The 16,263-nt window shown below is 44.8% G+C and overlaps 2 protein-coding genes across 9 annotated transcripts in view; one reads left to right on the top strand and one right to left on the bottom strand.

The window, feature by feature from the left end:
* The window catches only part of ZNF106 (zinc finger protein 106), a 66,151-nt gene extending 59,372 nt beyond the window's left edge, over positions 1-6,779 (top strand). For all 5 annotated transcript variants that reach the window (XM_012766510.2, XM_012766507.2, XM_012766512.3 and 2 more), the window contains 3 exons: positions 602-673; positions 3,863-4,009; positions 4,455-6,779. In XM_012766510.2, the coding sequence (XP_012621964.1) occupies positions 602-673; positions 3,863-4,009; positions 4,455-4,511 (276 nt within the window). In that variant the 3' untranslated portion in view covers positions 4,512-6,779. The remainder of the gene's footprint in view (positions 1-601; positions 674-3,862; positions 4,010-4,454) is intronic.
* A 2,083-nt stretch (positions 6,780-8,862) lies between these two features.
* The window catches only part of CAPN3 (calpain 3), a 50,186-nt gene continuing 42,785 nt past the window's right edge, over positions 8,863-16,263 (bottom strand). For 2 of the 4 annotated variants that reach the window (XM_012766526.3, XM_012766534.3), the window contains 10 exons: positions 15,636-15,653; positions 12,938-13,051; positions 11,907-11,984; positions 11,444-11,501; positions 11,286-11,350; positions 10,741-10,809; positions 10,571-10,649; positions 10,214-10,330; positions 9,859-9,917; positions 8,863-9,448 (listed from right to left, as the gene is read on the bottom strand). In XM_012766526.3, coding sequence (XP_012621980.1) covers positions 9,422-9,448; positions 9,859-9,917; positions 10,214-10,330; positions 10,571-10,649; positions 10,741-10,809; positions 11,286-11,350; positions 11,444-11,501; positions 11,907-11,984; positions 12,938-13,051; positions 15,636-15,653 — 684 coding nt within the window. In that variant the 3' untranslated portion in view covers positions 8,863-9,421. The remainder of the gene's footprint in view (positions 9,449-9,858; positions 9,918-10,213; positions 10,331-10,570; positions 10,650-10,740; positions 10,810-11,285; positions 11,351-11,443; positions 11,502-11,906; positions 11,985-12,937; positions 13,052-15,635; positions 15,654-16,263) is intronic. The other 2 variants (XM_012766529.3, XM_012766531.3) reach the window with 1 other exon arrangement.

The raw sequence follows: 16,263 nt of genomic DNA, 5'->3' as shown, positions 1-16,263 counted from the left end.
TAGCTAAAATAATCACAATAAAAATCTAATACCACCATTAAATAGATAGTAAAGTTAAGATGCTTCAAAAAGTTGAGTGATGCTTTTTCCAGAGACATGATCTGAACAGAACACTGGAGTGGAGTCAGGAGATTTGGCCAGGGTGGCATAGTTATAACAGATCTAAAAGTAGAAGCTAACTCATTTAACCCTGCTGAGCCTTGGTTTGTTTTATTTTTAAATTATGAGGTTGAACCAGAATGGATATTTTTCAGACTCTAGTAGAACCCTTTCTTCCGATGAAATACAGGTGCCTCATATACAGCACCTGACAGAAACCAGAGCTACACCAGTTAAGCATAAGTGGGTGCCCTGAACCCTACCACTCCTGCTCTCTGCCATGTCCCAACAGTGGTTCTCAAGGAGCACAATTTCAAAGTGCCTAGACCAGAAGGTCAAGAAAATACTCTCCCATTCTAGTGCTCTGGAGCTGGTTTTGGCTTAGGCTTGTGTTTTCTTACAATAACTGCTACAAGTAGCTTTTAACTCTTATTTTGAGGGTGTTTTGTAGTTTTTGTGTATGTCTGTTTTGGTCTAATATTATAAACTTCTCTTTCTCCAGATTTATACAGGATGTTATGATGGCAGTATTCAGGCTGTGAGGCTGAATCTGATGCAGAATTACCGCTGTTGGGTAAGGAGTGAAACTGTTCTTGTCACCAGACTTGGGAGTTGCTTAATAACCCTAGGCTAATTTATAGATCTTCATTATCGTTAGTTTAGTATTTTTATATTTGAGCATCTACTTTATGCCTTCTACTGTAGGAAGCTTATTTAAAAAAATTTTTTTAATAGCCCTCACTTAAGCATTACGTAGCCTATTTTTTAAAACTATACTTAAAATATTTGTATACTTTAATGAAGAGTGTATGTTAAGATAAGCTATGGGGTATATTTAAATATTATCTACTCAGAGGTTGTCTCCAAGGTATTTTTTGTTTTGTTTTACTGTAAAATCAATACATGCTTACAAAAATATCAACAATACAGACATATATGAAATAAAAAGTAGAAGTGCTTATTTTTGTGACCTATGCTCTCTACTACCCCCACTCCTCAGGGATTATAAGTATCAAGGGTTAGTTTTGTGTCCTCACTGGTTTTTGAGGAATAAATAAAACATTTGTAGTTTTTTTTGTTTTTTTTTTTTTTTATTGCATCAGTTCTTTCACCAAACATTTGTAGTTTTGAGGTTCTAAACCTTAGTTCACCAAGCTATGACAATAAAAGTTGTATGACTTTTATTTTGGGCTAGGGGCTGATGAATAGCCCTGAAAACTTTCATGTTATTCTTTATGAGCCTTAGTATTTTTTTTTTTTTTTTTTTTTTTTTGAGACAGTCTCGCTTTGTTACCCAGGATAGAATGAGTGACGTGGCGTCAGCCTAGCTCACAGCAACCTCAAACTCCTGGGCTCAAGCAATCCTCCTGCCTCAGCCTCTTGAGTAGCTGGGACTACAGGCATGTGCCACCATGCCCAGCTTATTTTTTCTATATATATTTGTTGGCCTATTAATTTCTTTCTGTTTCTAGTAGAGATGGGGTCTCAGCTCTTGTTCAGGCTGGTTTCAAACTCCTGACCTTGAGCAATCCACCCGACTCGGCCTCCCAGAGTGGAGCCTTAATTTTTTTTTCCATCAGCTCTAAAATTGGTAGACCAAAGAAAAGTTTACAGCAGTGAATTTCTTTTCCCTAAAACACTAACATCCTTTTCAGCATTGGTGGAATGAACTTGACACTCTCTAGTTTTAAATTTGATTTTAGGCTTGTCTGCAGCCTAAATACTTTTCAACTATTGCTTTTTATTTCTTTATTTTTGTTATTATTTATTTTTGGCTGGGTGCTGTGGCTCACGCCTATAATCCTAACACTGTGGGAGGCCGAGGTGGGTGGATCCTTTGAGCTCAGGAGTTCAAGACCAGCCTGAGCAAGAGCGAGACCCCATCTCTACTAAAAATAGAAAGAAATTAGCTGGACAACTGAAAATATATACAAAAAATTAGCCGGGCATGGTGGCACATGCCTATAGTCCCAGCTACTTGGGAGGCTGAGGCAGGAGGATGGCTTGAGCCCAGGAGTTTGAGGTTGCTGTGAGCTACGCTGATGGCACAGCACTCTAGCCTGGGCAACAGAGTGAGACTCTGTCTCAAAAAAAAAAAAAAAAAAAATATATATATATATATATATGTATGTATGTATGTATATATATTTATATATTATTATTATTTATTTTTGAGATGGGTTTTTCTATGTTGCCCAGTCTGGTCTTGAATCCTTGGGCTCAAGGGATCTTCCTGCCTCAGGCTCCCAAGTAGCTGGGGCTATAGGCATAAGCCACTGTACCTGGCTCCTGTCTTTGCTTTTTAGTTTTCTCAGTGAAGGCAAAATCTAGTATAGTAGCCCCCCCATCCGAGTGGAATGTGTTCCTAGATCTCCAGTGGATGCCTGAAACCACAAATGGTACCAAACCCCTACATATCCTATGTTTTTTTGATCTGATAAGACAGTTACCAAGTGATTAACAGGTGCGTACTATATACAGTGTGGCTGTATGCTAGATAAAGGGATGATTCGCATTTGGGCCAGGACAGAGTGGGACAGTGTAAGATTTCATCACACTATTCAGAATAGTGTGCAGTTTAAAACTTATGAATTGTTTATTTCTGGAATTTTCCATTTAATATTTTTGGATAGCAATTGACCCATTTAAGGGTAACTGAAAACTGCAGAAAGTGAAACTGGGAGCGAAGGGGAGCTACTGTATGTACATCTGGATACACAAAAGGAGACTTAGTCTTTTTAGAGAAATGGGGAAAATACCTTCTGGTTTTATAGGTAGAGGGATGGGAAAGCACTGACAGAGGAAAAGCTTGAATTTGCATTACATTTTAGAAGTGAACACGTTAGAATTAGAATCACAAGATTCATTATAAACAAGCATGTAGGGGAAAGCCAAGACAAAGAATCTTTATGCTTCTTGACTAATATGTGAATTTTACCTGAAAATGTGGAACGAGCCAAAAAAAAAATGTATTTGATCCACATTTATAAATAAAGTTATGGTTTTAAAAAGTTGTGAGTAGAAAACACAGTTTTCTTTAACAAATATTTTCACAAATGTAGTTTTCTTTTTCAAGGGTATAATTCAGTAGTTCTTAGAGCTGTTCAAAACAACCCTATTAGTGTTACTGGAAAACTCTGACTTTTGTAGTAAATGAACTAAGATAGAAACTCAATTTTACGATGGCAAGATAAAGAATATGATTTAAACAGAATTTTATGGCAATTCATTTATACATATTTGGTAACCTTTTATCTGTCTAACAAGATGTAATGGCTACCCTTAGCTTTGCCTTCTTAAAATGCCAAAGTGTCAAAAGATTTAGTCTTTTCAAGGTTCCTCATTATATTCCTCATTATATTGATAATTAATTTGGTTGCCTCTGGCTTTTGTTATTTTTCTAGCCAAGAATAAATTTAAAAATAAAGGGCTTTTGCTTCCACGGTACTTATGGGATGTAAGTGGGAGGGGGTGTTTTTGTTTGTTTGTTTTCAGACAGGGTTACCCAGGCTGGAGAGTGCAGTGGTGTGATCATGGCTCGCTGCAGCCTCAAACTCCTGGGCTCAAGTGATCTTCCTGCCTCAGTCTCCTAAGTAGCTAGGACTGTAGGCATGCACCACCATATCTTGCTAATTTATTTATTTATTTTGTAAAGATGGGATCTTGCTGTGTTGCCCAGGCTGGTCTCCACTCCAGGCCACAGGTTTGGACAGCGTGTTTACTGCGCTCTTTTTAACCGAGGCCCCTTATTCTTTCTTTCCAGTGGCATGGCTGCTCTCTGATATTTGGTGTTGTAGATCATTTAAAACAACATTTGCTGACTGACCACACTAATCCAAACTTTCAAACTCTGAAGTGTCGCTGGAAGAACTGTGATGCTTTTTTCACTGCTAGGAAAGGATCCAAACAGGTATCTCAGTGGATTCGTAAGTCTGGGATTCAGTAGACTGATCAGAGCAAGAGCCAGCAAACATTTTTTGTTTTATTGAAGTGTTCAGAATTGCAATAAATAGGGAGGGCCTAGGGATTTTTCTTTTTATTATTCAGAGATTTGGGGGATAGCTTAATAAGGCTTTGAATGAAGAATTAGGTAGTTTTTGGAAAGAGCCTAACTAGAATGTTTTCAGGTGTTTCAAATCCAGTAACTGAACCTAGAGGCTTACTTATTACAGGGCTCTTATGCTAAGACAACTCATTTAAATGCAGAGGGTCATGTAAATTAGCTAAGTGCTGGCTCTTGCCTCTCATGTGTTGGATCCTAGATACAGTGTACCCATATGGCTTTCCTTAACTTTGACTTTCTCCTGTTCTACTACCACTTTTTCTCTCACGGGCCCTTTTCGCTTTATTCCCAGGATGCTGCAGGACACATTGAACGACATGCTGAAGATGACAGCAAAATCGATTCATGAAGTTTTTTGCCTCCCATGTTGGGAAGTCATTAGTTGAACTATTTTTACATTGGCCGTTCACACAGGCCATTCTCTTCACTTCCCTCGTGAAGTAGGGAAGGAAAAAGTGGTTATTAGCCAGGCTTACCGCCAGCATAAGTCTGGGCAGCTCTATGGGATGACAGGTTACACTTTTAAGTTCTTGCTGGAGGTTTTAAACGGATTTTAAGGAACCATACTCTGCTGAGACAATATGACATAGAGCGATTTATGCTACTAGTGTTCTCAGATGTTTATTAAAGATACAGATCTTAGTTGGTTACTCAGTTTGACCCTAATCATACATATATAGTATTGATTTCAGTTTATTTTTAGTTTATGTTCTTATGATGGTTTAAACCTGTATTTAGGCTTTTAAGTACAAGTTCAGAGGCTAGATTTTCAGGATCAGTTTTAATTTCTCCAGTTGTAATAATGGGGCATTTAAATTGGAAGCAAATAGTTTCCTTTCCTAATAATTATGTGCAGTGTGTTTCACTATTCTCTTGCTTTGTAGATGGATAGAGCTGGTATTAAATGCTAAAGGACACACAGTAGATTTTTCACAGACAGCTAGCATGGCTGCTCTGCTGCCTGTATTTTAGGAATTCAGAAAGCAAATCGCATAATGACAAGTCCTTAGAGATACCACTTCCTAGTAAACCTCTCTGTGCAAGTTTTGATGGAATGCTCAGTGTAAGGCAGCACATAGACTTAGTATCTTACCTTTAAATGTTGCTGTCAGACCTGGGCATTCACTGCTGCAGATCCATCAGGCTGTTTGAACTGGAGGTGTACCATTTTTTCCTTTCCAGTTTCTGATTCTCCAAGCCTGATGTGGATTTTGAACCCTTTTGATTTGCTCTATTGCCAGCCTCCATCTCTCCTACCATCTGGCTGTGCCTAGATTGATGGCAGCCATCAAGTATCCTCTGGGCTCACAAGTACAGCTCCCAAGATGGGGCGGGGGTTTAGAGTAAAGTATCTGAATACAGTTTTTAGGGCCTCAAGCAGGCTTCCTAGAGACTTATTTCTGAAAACAGTGTCTTTGCCTTCACTTTCCTGCCAGCCAGGAGAGAGGAGTGGAGTATGGTGAAGGGAAAGACTCTACCTGTCCATTGAGAACAGCCAAAGTAACAAAGCCCTAGGGGGCTGCTTTGTTTTTGGGTTTTCTCTGGACTCTTGCCAGTAAAGCTATAGAATTGTTGCTTTCCAGCCATTGCTTCTGGATCCTCAAAACTTAGATTCTTCCGAGAGAAGGGGAGGAGCCCAGTGCCACATACCAAGCTTTGGGGTGTGGTACCCACCACTTCCTAGGATGGCAGAGCGTCCAGTTTTATCCCCACCCCTGTCAGTACACACATCTGCTCACATGTCTCCCCTTGGGCTCTAGGGCAGGGGGACTTCACTGCGAGTTCATGGATAGGCTTTGAGAGGGTCTGTGAACCCCCTGAATTTGTATACAAAACTAAATGTGTGTTCTTTTTTCCAGGAAAGGCTCCAGTGGTTCTTATTTGATTCCAAAATGTTAAGTACTAATCAAGGAGCCACTACTAGATAAATCAATGGCCCCACAAGCTATTTACTTCTGTCCTTGTGAGTGGGAGAACTTTTTTATTAATTATACTGCTGAGATTTGCATGATGCTTAAGAGAAAACAGAGAAGATCTTACTGAATAAAGTGTATTTGTGCTGTTTTTGTATGAGATTAGGAAGCTTTCCCCATATCTCACCCCCATTTCCTGTAAGGGTGACCAGAGATGCCAAGCTGTTTTGTGGGTTTGGGAATGGTGATATCCCAGGAAAGTCCATTTGGATTTATTGCCAAAATTGGCATTTTTCTCTGGGCTGTAGTGAAGCCACATTTCCACATGGCTGGGCAGTGTGCTAGGAAAACCTTGCATGCTCTGTTGCGTGGGTACCCTCTTACCCTGCCCGAGGATAAAAGATGAGAGTGGTGGAGCCTTGGTAGAGCAGGAAAAGGGTATGTGAGGTGTTGGGCAACCGGAAACTTTTGAGAGTAGTAAAGATTGATAGAATCAGTAAGAACTGTGATTTGGGTTTAGTTTTGGTAGAATCGTGTGCCTGTATCTGCCTCTGTGTGTGTGCATGTGTGAAAGTTCCTTTGTATGGGTGTGTGTGCGTGGGCACCTGTACTTGTCATGTTTTTCTTCATTTCATCAAAGTTTTTTTTTGAAGCAGTGGCAATAATGTCTGTTTCAAGAAAATGTAAAATTCTTTTAACACTAAGTTAGTGTGTTATTCAAAATGAACCATTCTAGCCCTCTGTTGAGAAATGAAGAGACCACCAGCATCTTGGCTGCTTATGGTTGTATATTATTACTTTTAAGTGTCTTCTGAGTTATGCGGAATTGTGGCTATTTGTTAAGCCCTCCATGACATTGTGACTGATGATAGCCCTCTGCTTCCTCTCAGAGAAGAGCTGTTGGCTCAGGGGTGTGTGTTGACTTTGGTATTTAGTAGCCTAATGAAGAAGGAAACTGTTAAATGGCCTGACAGAACCCAACTCATTTCTTATAAGTTGTTGGAGGCCATTTTTAGAATGTTATTTTTAATTCCTTTGCCTATTCTAATGGCCCAAAGCCAAGGAAACCACAGTGTAAATCCTTGTGTGTGCGTATGCTCCTGTTTTAATGGCAGTTTGTTCTGATATCAGACACTTCATGTTTTATGTGAAAGTTAATTAGGTTCAGAATATATTTTGGCATATTCCTCTACTCAATTATAAAGCAATTAAACATAATACAAACAGATGTCAAAGAGCAAGGAATGATTTTGACCTGATGTTACTTAAATTTGAGAGGAAGTCATTACTTACTACTACACTCCTGCTTTATGGGAAAATTTTTTTTCCTCAAAGGGTTAGCAGTTGAGTGTTTTAGGTCCTGATCTACCTATAATTTATAGGCAGTATTATTTCTGTTTCATTATTTGCCTAACAAAGGTTTTGTTTATCTTTTTTCTGGTAGATTATACAATGGACAACTTTAGTGACTAGACATGTGGATGATTTGGTGGGAGTAGGTATACACTTAGTGGAGTGGTATGGTATATTTTATGGAAGAGAATTCATTGGAGGGGAGATTGAAGTATATTATGAAGTGGGATTTGAACAGCATGTACTCTCTGGTTTGCTCGAGTAATTGCAATTTATATATGCTTGCTTATAAATTTTGTTCCTAAAGGAGAGCTCCTAGAATTATTATGAAGTCCATGCCTGCCACATTTGTAAAATAGTGGTTTTATCCCTGCCCCAAATCATCAGGATCCTCAGGGTTTAAGAGAAGTGGTCTGATGGATAGCAATAGAAGCTGTAGTGGAGGTGATTTGGGATATACTGAGTTCCATGTGCACGTGGGTGTGAAATGCTCACATAAACCAAACTTACTGCTTATCAGACAGTAACCTCTAACTTCCTCACCTCCAGCCCTAAGTATGTGGCCCTACTGGGTCACATGGTGCTGAAGTTTCCCAGATTTGATCCAACTTCAAGGTGGTAACCCAAATACATTGGGGGAGGAAGAGGAGGTCAAGGAGGAAAGGCTGTTGAAGACTTTTCTCCTGTTAAAGAGAAACATATGCCCTAGAGCTGCTCCAGCACCCTTGGTTTCTGAGTTTTTTTAATTATTGAATTTGGATTAAAAGAATGAAGTCAAATGACACTTGACTGCAAAAATATTTATAAGCAAATAGCCTTCTTACATTTTGGTATAAAGCTGTGAACTTCATAACTTTGTAAAGCAAGATATAAAGCAAGTAAAAGAGGAAAATAAAGTACTTTTACTAACTGACTGTTTACTTTTGTTACCTTGTCTTCAATAGTCAACCTTTTCCTTCCCATGGTGGCCTAGAGAGCAAGAAGGAAATTGGGAAACACCAGATGTTGATAGATGTGCGGCAGACCCTGGTCCAGACAAGTTTGGCAGACAGCTACAATCCAGAATTTGTCCAAGGTCATACGGCAGGCCAGTTAGTGGGTGGAGGAGCCAGGATTAAAACCTACATCTCTGCTCTATTACACTCAGGTAACTGGCCCCTCCAGGTATAGGAGACCCATTTATTCTTGATATTGTTCTAGACACCAACAACTATTCCCCTTTCTTCCTTTTATATCTTGGAAAGGATCTGAGTGATTCTTATGTTATAGCAATAGGCATGATTAAAGAGGGATTCGGGGTTTTGTTTTCGTGTGTGTTTTCCAGAGTTCTCTTCTCAGATGAGGCTTTCTATAGGTGATAGGTGAGTTTATGATTGGAAGCCACTCAGCCCTGCTATAGCTGATACCTAAATGTGAGAAATCAAAACACAGTGGAACCACCCATACACATGCCTTTATTTAGATCCATTTTTTCAGAATGTGATGAGACTTACAAGTCAGACAACCCCAAGTATCCAGCCCTATTCCACTGAGTTACTTTACCCAGACCAGGCCTCTCCTAAAACAATCAGGCAGACCAAGTGCTGGTTTGGTTTACTGTTCATGGTGGGAGAGCATAAAGGTGACAGAGGTTTTCAGCACAAGGAAGGCAAATGCTTCTGCCAACAGCCTAGAGCAGGGTAAGGAGGAAGCATTTGCTTCAGGATCAGCCCAAACCTCTTGGGCTAGAACTAGCTGAGGCAGACACTTTCCTTCACATGGCAAAGGGACAGTGTTGTTCTCCCTACCTCATTACTTTACTAAAGGGACAGGCTGGGCATGACGGCTCAAGGGCAAGTAGGGAGTAAAGTGGAGGAGGAACAAGACCCACGAGGTGCCTGGAGGCCTTCTGGGGAGTGGCTGCTGGGTCCTTTGAGGTAAGTGGCTCTGGCTACATTGGGTGAACTTGAAATCCTGAGTGATCCTGCGTGGCTTTGGACGAGGCCAGCCTGGTTCAGGCATACATGGTGAGCTGCAGCCACTGAAAGAAGAGGTCCCAGGATTAGAATGTAGACAAGAAAAAAGAGAACCCAACCCTAGGGCTCTTACGGGGCAGGGAGAAAGGGAACAGTCCCAGCATGCCAGACACACTGGGAAGAATTTTAAAGAAGCAGTGGTTTACTTCATCTTTTCTCCCAGATTTTCCCTAGCAAGGTCCATATTTTCCAGTATAAAGTGATCTTGGGAGCCGAGGCCCCTTTTGGCCTCAAATACATTTGCCCTGTGAGCCACATGCCTGGCTAAGGTTCCCTTCCTCATGCTCCATTCCTGTCCCATCCCTCCACCACCATTTAAGAATGAGGAGCCCATTGTGGGTCCAGTCTGCTTCGTGGACCACTCCACCTTGAATTTTAAGATGCAGGGGAATGTGCTGCATCTGTTGGGCTTTACCTCTAGAACGTTGAGTTTGATGATACCATCTCCGTCCTTGTCAAATGCATTGAAAGCTCCTGTGGAAGAACACACAGGCCAGGGGCCAGTTACAGGCTCACTCTGTCTCCACCACTGTGACTTTTCTTAAGAGAACCATGCGCTGAGTGCTGTCCTTTAGCCCAAATATCTGCAGGCAAAGTGTCACCAATAACCCTTCGCCATCCTACTGTGGGCCTAATGAGGGTGTTGGCCTTTGTTCAGCCTGGATGGAGTGGATCGGAAGGTTATCAGGCTGAGATTTCTATTGCCACAGCTGTGCCTGTGGGAGGGGGCAGGAAGGGCTCAAGAGAGCAGAATGGCAGCTGCCACTTACTGAACATGCCCTCCAGCCTGATGAAGCAGCAGATGAAACTGTCGAAGTCAATGTTCATGTGCCTGTCTGCGTACCGCATGGTAATGATGTCGTAGAGCTGGCTGTTGAGGTGGAATCCTGTGGGGGTGGGGGTGGGGGTGGGGGTGGGGAGGGATGTTAGCAGAGGAAGTGGAGTTGGAGTCTTTAGGCTTGCATTGTATTTTCCCTGCCTCTTGGCCACTCCGTGACCTGGGAAAGGAAAATGAGAAACCCTTTCCCACTCCTTTGTCTGGTGGGGTCCTGGTAGCCTAGCCCCCTCTCATTCCTGCTTCCCCTAGCTCCGGTCCACACCCCTGCCAGCCGCCTCCTCCCCAGCACCTGCGTCATTGACTGCATTCCGCATCTCGTAGCTGTTAATGGTGCCAGATTGGTCTGTGTCATAGTGTTTGAAAATTTTCTGGCAATAGAAAATTTGAGGACAGAGGTCACACACTGAATGAATCCCTGCATCAACCCCTTTCATTCCTCACACTTCATTGTCTTCCCACCTGCCAAGCCTTAATCTTCTTCCAGAGGTGATGGAACTCCTGTAGGTTCAGCCTCCCAGAGCCATCTGTCTGGAGGAGGGAGGTCAGGGCCACAAGGCACATAGCAAAATCTCCCTGGATTGGAAGGGGGTTCTGGGGGACTCAGGGAAGGTGGCCCTATAAGAAGCCTCTGCCTGGGCTCTCCTTCCCACTGCCCTGCCCTAGTATTCAACCCTCCCCTCTACTCTTACATCAGCCAAAGATCATGATCTACTCTACTCTCTACCCCAGGGAACCTGTCTCTTAAGGACCACTTTTGCTTGGGCAGAATCCCAGGCCTGAAATGAACACGGGGGTTAGGGGCCAGTGACAACCCAGTGTCCTTCCCTTCTGCCTCTAACGATAACTCCTTTCAGACCAGCACCCAAGATGTTTTGAATCAGTATCTCCTTAAGTCTTCCCTTGGGCACAAAGTTGGGCCCTCTGCCTGACTGAGCACCCCTTATTTTTGCCCTGGCCCAGTGGGCTGATGACAGAGGGTCAGGAAGGGGTGGCAGGAAGGATACATCCATGAGAGCGATCATGCTACGGCAGGACTCCAGTGTGAACCCTTGCGACTTCAGGTCCTTATCTGGGAGGATGGAGAAGAGTGAGGAGCTGCTTTCAGACAGCTGGACCCCCCCCCCCCCCCGCCCATCCCCAACAACTTGTTTGAGCCGCTCACGTTTGTTCACAACTGTGTTAAGGACATTCTTGAGCTCATCTGCACAGATCTCCATGTCCTGAGTAGGAAGGGAGGAGAGAGTCACGGTTCAAGAGTACAGCAGCTGATAGAGCAGAGGCTTTGCAAAGCTAATCCCAGCTGTCCGTGCTTGTAAAATCCCTGTCAGTGTGTTCTGTCCTGGGAAGCTGGGGCTTTTCTGAGGAACACAGGGCACCAGAGACTGCACCCTCAGCTGTCCAGATTACAATGGGCAGCTCGGAGCAAAAAGTCCTCTGAGCCACCTAGTGGATGTGGCAGTCCCAAACTCAAGGACTTGTGGATTTCTGTGCTACAAAATATATCCTCCAATTCCACCAAAATCCAATGACCACTACTGAACAATAATGAAATAACTGGCAATTTGAGCAGTAAATCCAGGAGAGGAGCAGGCACTGGCAGGAGTGGTAGGGTCAGAGGTACTCACGTCGCCTGCTATCTGCTTGAAAATGTTGCGAAATTGCTTCTGTTCCTCGGTTTCCTGGTCAGTGTTGCCAGGCCGTGGCTGTGGAAGCACAAAGGAAAACGTGTTCACAGGAATCGGGGCGATGGGCAGACCTGTGGGGAAAGCTCCTTCTGGGCCAAAGGAGCCAACGGCCTAAAACAGCCACAGGTGGAAGCAGGAGCTGAGGGCGGGGCAGATGCTGCTTTTTTAGACCTGCTTAACTGGAGTGAGGAGCATCTGGGCCTTAGTGAGTCTCCACACCCCTCCAACCCTGACACCCCAAGCCAAAGGAGACATGCAGACAGCCTTCTTGGTCCCCTTGCTCCAGTCCCCACCAGCTAGAGCCCTCTCTACTATTTTGAGCCTCCTCATTCCAACCAGAGGTGCCCCAGGAGGTCAAAGGTCTGACCATTCTGATTCCTCCTGCCACCTTTGTCAGCAAGTCCTCAGAGGACCCCCTTCCTCACTCCACTGCGGGAGTGCCCCAGGATGGAGGAGGGGGCCTCAGTTTGTCTGGGGACTTTTGCCCCGAAGCCTCACCTCTGCTACGCTTTGTGTGACCACCTCTCCCTACTCCAGAGCCCTCCCCTGCATTCTGAAGGCCCATGCAGTCCGCCCCGCATTTCTACTACTCTTCTTTGTCTCCCCGTTGTCAAGAGATGGAGGCCACCAGGAGACGGGAGTTGTTCAGTCTCCGCTCTCAAGCTGGTATCATCTCAGCCTTTGCCTCCCCCTCGGTCCCTGTCCTGGCTGGATGAGCACCGGTGTGAGGCTCAGCCTGTCATTCCAGTCCTAGGACTTGACTGGTTTGCTGTGGCAGCCAACCCCAAGACATTCACCCAAGCAGCATCCCAAATGTTAGAGGAACTTGCAGAGGAAAAAGGTCTGTGGGATGAATCCAAACCTCTAGATGTTAGAAACACCCCTGGGAAACCCTTCAGCCCCCATGTACCCCAAGCACATAGGAGAACCCCTGCTGTGCACTGGCCACACCATGCCACTTGCTCAGACACCTGTGGGGATTTCTCTTGCTTATCAGGGCTTGTTTTGTCTTTGCCCTCCTCTGACTCCTGGTCCACACTCAGCTCCTTGTTGCTGTTTGCTCTGTCTGAAACGAAGATGATGGGCTGGGGAGAGGAGGAAGGTGGGGAGGGGCAGGAAGGAAGCGAGGGTTACAGACTGAGCAGGTCAGTGAGGAAGCCTCTCCCCGGGAGGAGCCTTGTTCAGTGAGGAGAGGAAAAGATTAGAGTCAAGCTTGAACCTCAGCTCAAACTCCATGTCTGCCACTAACAAGCTATGCGACTTGGGGAAAGATGCTAAGCCTCTCTGAACCTCGGCTATTTCTTTTAATATCCACTCCATCTCTCCTCGTGGTAGAGTTAGGAGGGTTCATCAAGGTAGTACATGTGCAAATGCCAAAAATGCTAAAAAGCAGCCTGACTTAGTGCAGTGATTTTCAAGTATTTTATAGACTTTTCCGTAGACTGTAAGTTAAATTTCCCCAGAAACATCATGTATATAAAGCCATTGAAAACAGCTTCTTGGCCGGGTGTGGCAGCTCATGCCTGTAATCCTAGCACTCTGGGAGGCGGAGGCAGGTGGATTACTCGAGCTCAGGAGTTCGAAACCAGCCTGAGCAAGAGTGAGACCCCGTCTCTACTATAACTAGAAAGAAATTAATTGGCCAACTAATATATATAGAAAACATTAGCCAGGCATGGTGGCGCATGCCTGTAGTCCCAGCTACTCGGGAGGCTGAGGCAGCAGGATTGCTTGAACCCAGGAGTTTGAGGTTGCTGTGAGCTAGGCTGATGCCACAGCACTCACTCTAGCCTGGGCAACAAAGCGAGACTCTGTCTCAAAAAAAAAAGAAAAAGAAAACAGAGCTTCTATAGGCTTGGCGTGGTGGCTCACACCTGTAATCCCAGCACTCTGGGAGGGCAGGAGGATCATTTGAGCTCAGGAGTTCAAGACCAGCCTGAGCAAGAGTGAACCCCATCTCTACTAAAAATAGAAAAATTAGCTGAGTGTGGTGGCACATGCCTGTAGTCCCAACTACTCTGGAGGCTGAGGCAGGAGGATTGCTTGAACCCAGGAGTTTGAAGTTGCAATGAGCTATGATGATGCCACCGTACCCTAGCCCGGGCGACAGAGCAAGACTGTCTCAAAAATAACAACAACAAAAATCAAAAAAACAGAGCTTCTCTGATTAATGAGGCAGAGCTGTTTCCCCTCAGCACCCACATCACCAGGGTGGCTCCTGAAGCACCTCCCAAGAACCTCTGGGAGACTGCAAAGTGCAGATTGAAAGGAGACACTGATGAGTGGCATGGTCAATGGGTGAGAGGTCAGAACACAGGGCTGGAATCCCAGCCCTGCCACTCATGTTAAAAATACCTCTGTGGCCTCAGTTTATTCATCCTTTAATAGGGCTGGTAAAACCTGCTTTTCTTTCCTCATGGGGCCCTTGTGGGGATCAAATGAGATAATGTAAAATTGTACTGCAAAACATTTAAGATGTTACACAAATATAAGAGATATTTTCAAGACAAGCTCATGCAAGTGAAGAGGATATAAAAAGGGTGGTGAGTGGCTGCCATGTGATGCCAACACTGGTGGGTGCTGTGCACGTGCAGGGAAAGCCAGGGAAGGCCAGGCCGAGGGGGTTGGGGCAGCGGTGCAGAGAGAAGTTGGGCGGGCAGAGCCTCTCAGCAGAAAAGCAGCTTGGCCGGTCTCCGCCCCCATCTGCCTTTCCATGCTGTTCGCCTAGGACAGCTCTAGCGGACAGACCTGTGAGAACGGCTCCTTCAGCTTTGGCTCCCAGCAGGCTGCAGGGGCGCTGGCTTGCTCTGATTTCTAAGCAAAGGGTCTTGTTTAAGCAGCTGAAGCTTGTGGGGGTTGCAGAGCAAGTGGAGGTCACATACAGTCTGAGGAGGGTGTGTGCCAGTGGACACGGTGTGGCCATGGTGCGCCCTGCCAGGTACACATCTCCCGGCCCAAGTGCAGGTCTAGACAACTGCGGCCTTGGAGTGTAGGGAGCTGGCACCAGAGAGGGGAGGGCAAGAAACACAGGTTTGGGAGTAGACAGATGTGGTTTTCAGTTGCATTTTCCCTTCTCTGAGTCTGTATCCTTGCCTATAAAAGGGGAAAAATAGCACCACCTACCTTGTAGAAACTTTATAACTGAAAAGAAAAGTCTGACCCCTAACACAGTGCCTGAGATGTGGTAGGTGCCTGGTAAGTGTCCGCTCCAGTTTGGGCCAGCACCAATACTTGGAGGACCCCTGTGACAGATCCTCCAAGCGCCACCATGAACACTAGCATCAACCCTTGTCTGATGGCCTGTCGTGGGTCAGAGCCAGATTGCCTGGCTCCAAGTGCTGGCTCTGCCACTTCCTGGCTGTGTGGCCTTGTGCATGTTAGTTCATCTATCTCTGTTCTCCCTCTGGAAATGGGGATAATTATAGTACCAACCTCATAGGGTTGTCATGAGGATTGAGTTATTAATCCCTGGAAAGTGCCCAGCACATGGGCTTCCCCCAACAAGTAGCAGCTGTCATTGTTGCACACTCGCAGCCCCAGCAGCTCAGGGGAAGAGGGGGAGGAAGAGCCATGCCTGGTGCATGCACGCACGTGAGCTCACAAACACCTGCACACGCATGCATGTGCACAAACACTGTGCTCTCCACCTTCTCATTCTATTACACCCACCTTGGGTTTTTTCTTTTTCTGCACAAAGAAAGGAAACAGTAAATGCAGAATAAGTGAAAAGCAAGTTCCCAGAACAGCCAGTGGCTTTTGGCTTCCCTGGGTCCTGGTCCTTAGCTTGGGGTGAGGTTCCAGGGTCCAGAAATCTGAATCACATGGAGCCAAAAAGGGGCATGGAGGGTGAAGGGAGGAGAGAATTCTTCCTTCTTCCACCTTCATGCCCAGATACCGGCGACTGCTATGGCTTCGTTTTTATAATCCACTGTTACTGGACATAGTCAAGGAAAATGATCTTCTGGCTAATGTTTTTGTTTGAGTTTGTTTTTTAGTGAAATTAGTTACTAAAACACCAAAAAATGTGGCTCACTGAAACTGGCCTGCAAATTAATTTTGATTTATAAATTTTAAATTTGGGGGATAAACATTCACCATAGGGAGATCTAATATGGAAATCCAGGTTTCAGGCTTCTTTTGTAAAATGAGAAAGTCTAATGGGCTACACTGGGCCTGTAACCCCCTGTGGCAACAACAGCTGAGCTGAGAGCGGCTGCAGTCTGGGTCCTCTGGATTGCCACAGTCGCCACCATTCCAGTTGTCTCTCCGACACTGGAGCCAAGTGTCAGTTGAGAAC

Source organism: Microcebus murinus, chromosome 6, assembly GCF_040939455.1.
Source record: "Microcebus murinus isolate Inina chromosome 6, M.murinus_Inina_mat1.0, whole genome shotgun sequence".
NCBI lineage: Eukaryota > Metazoa > Chordata > Mammalia > Primates > Cheirogaleidae > Microcebus > Microcebus murinus.
Note: the sequence above shows the minus strand (reverse complement) of the source record. Positions and strands in the feature narration are given on the sequence as shown.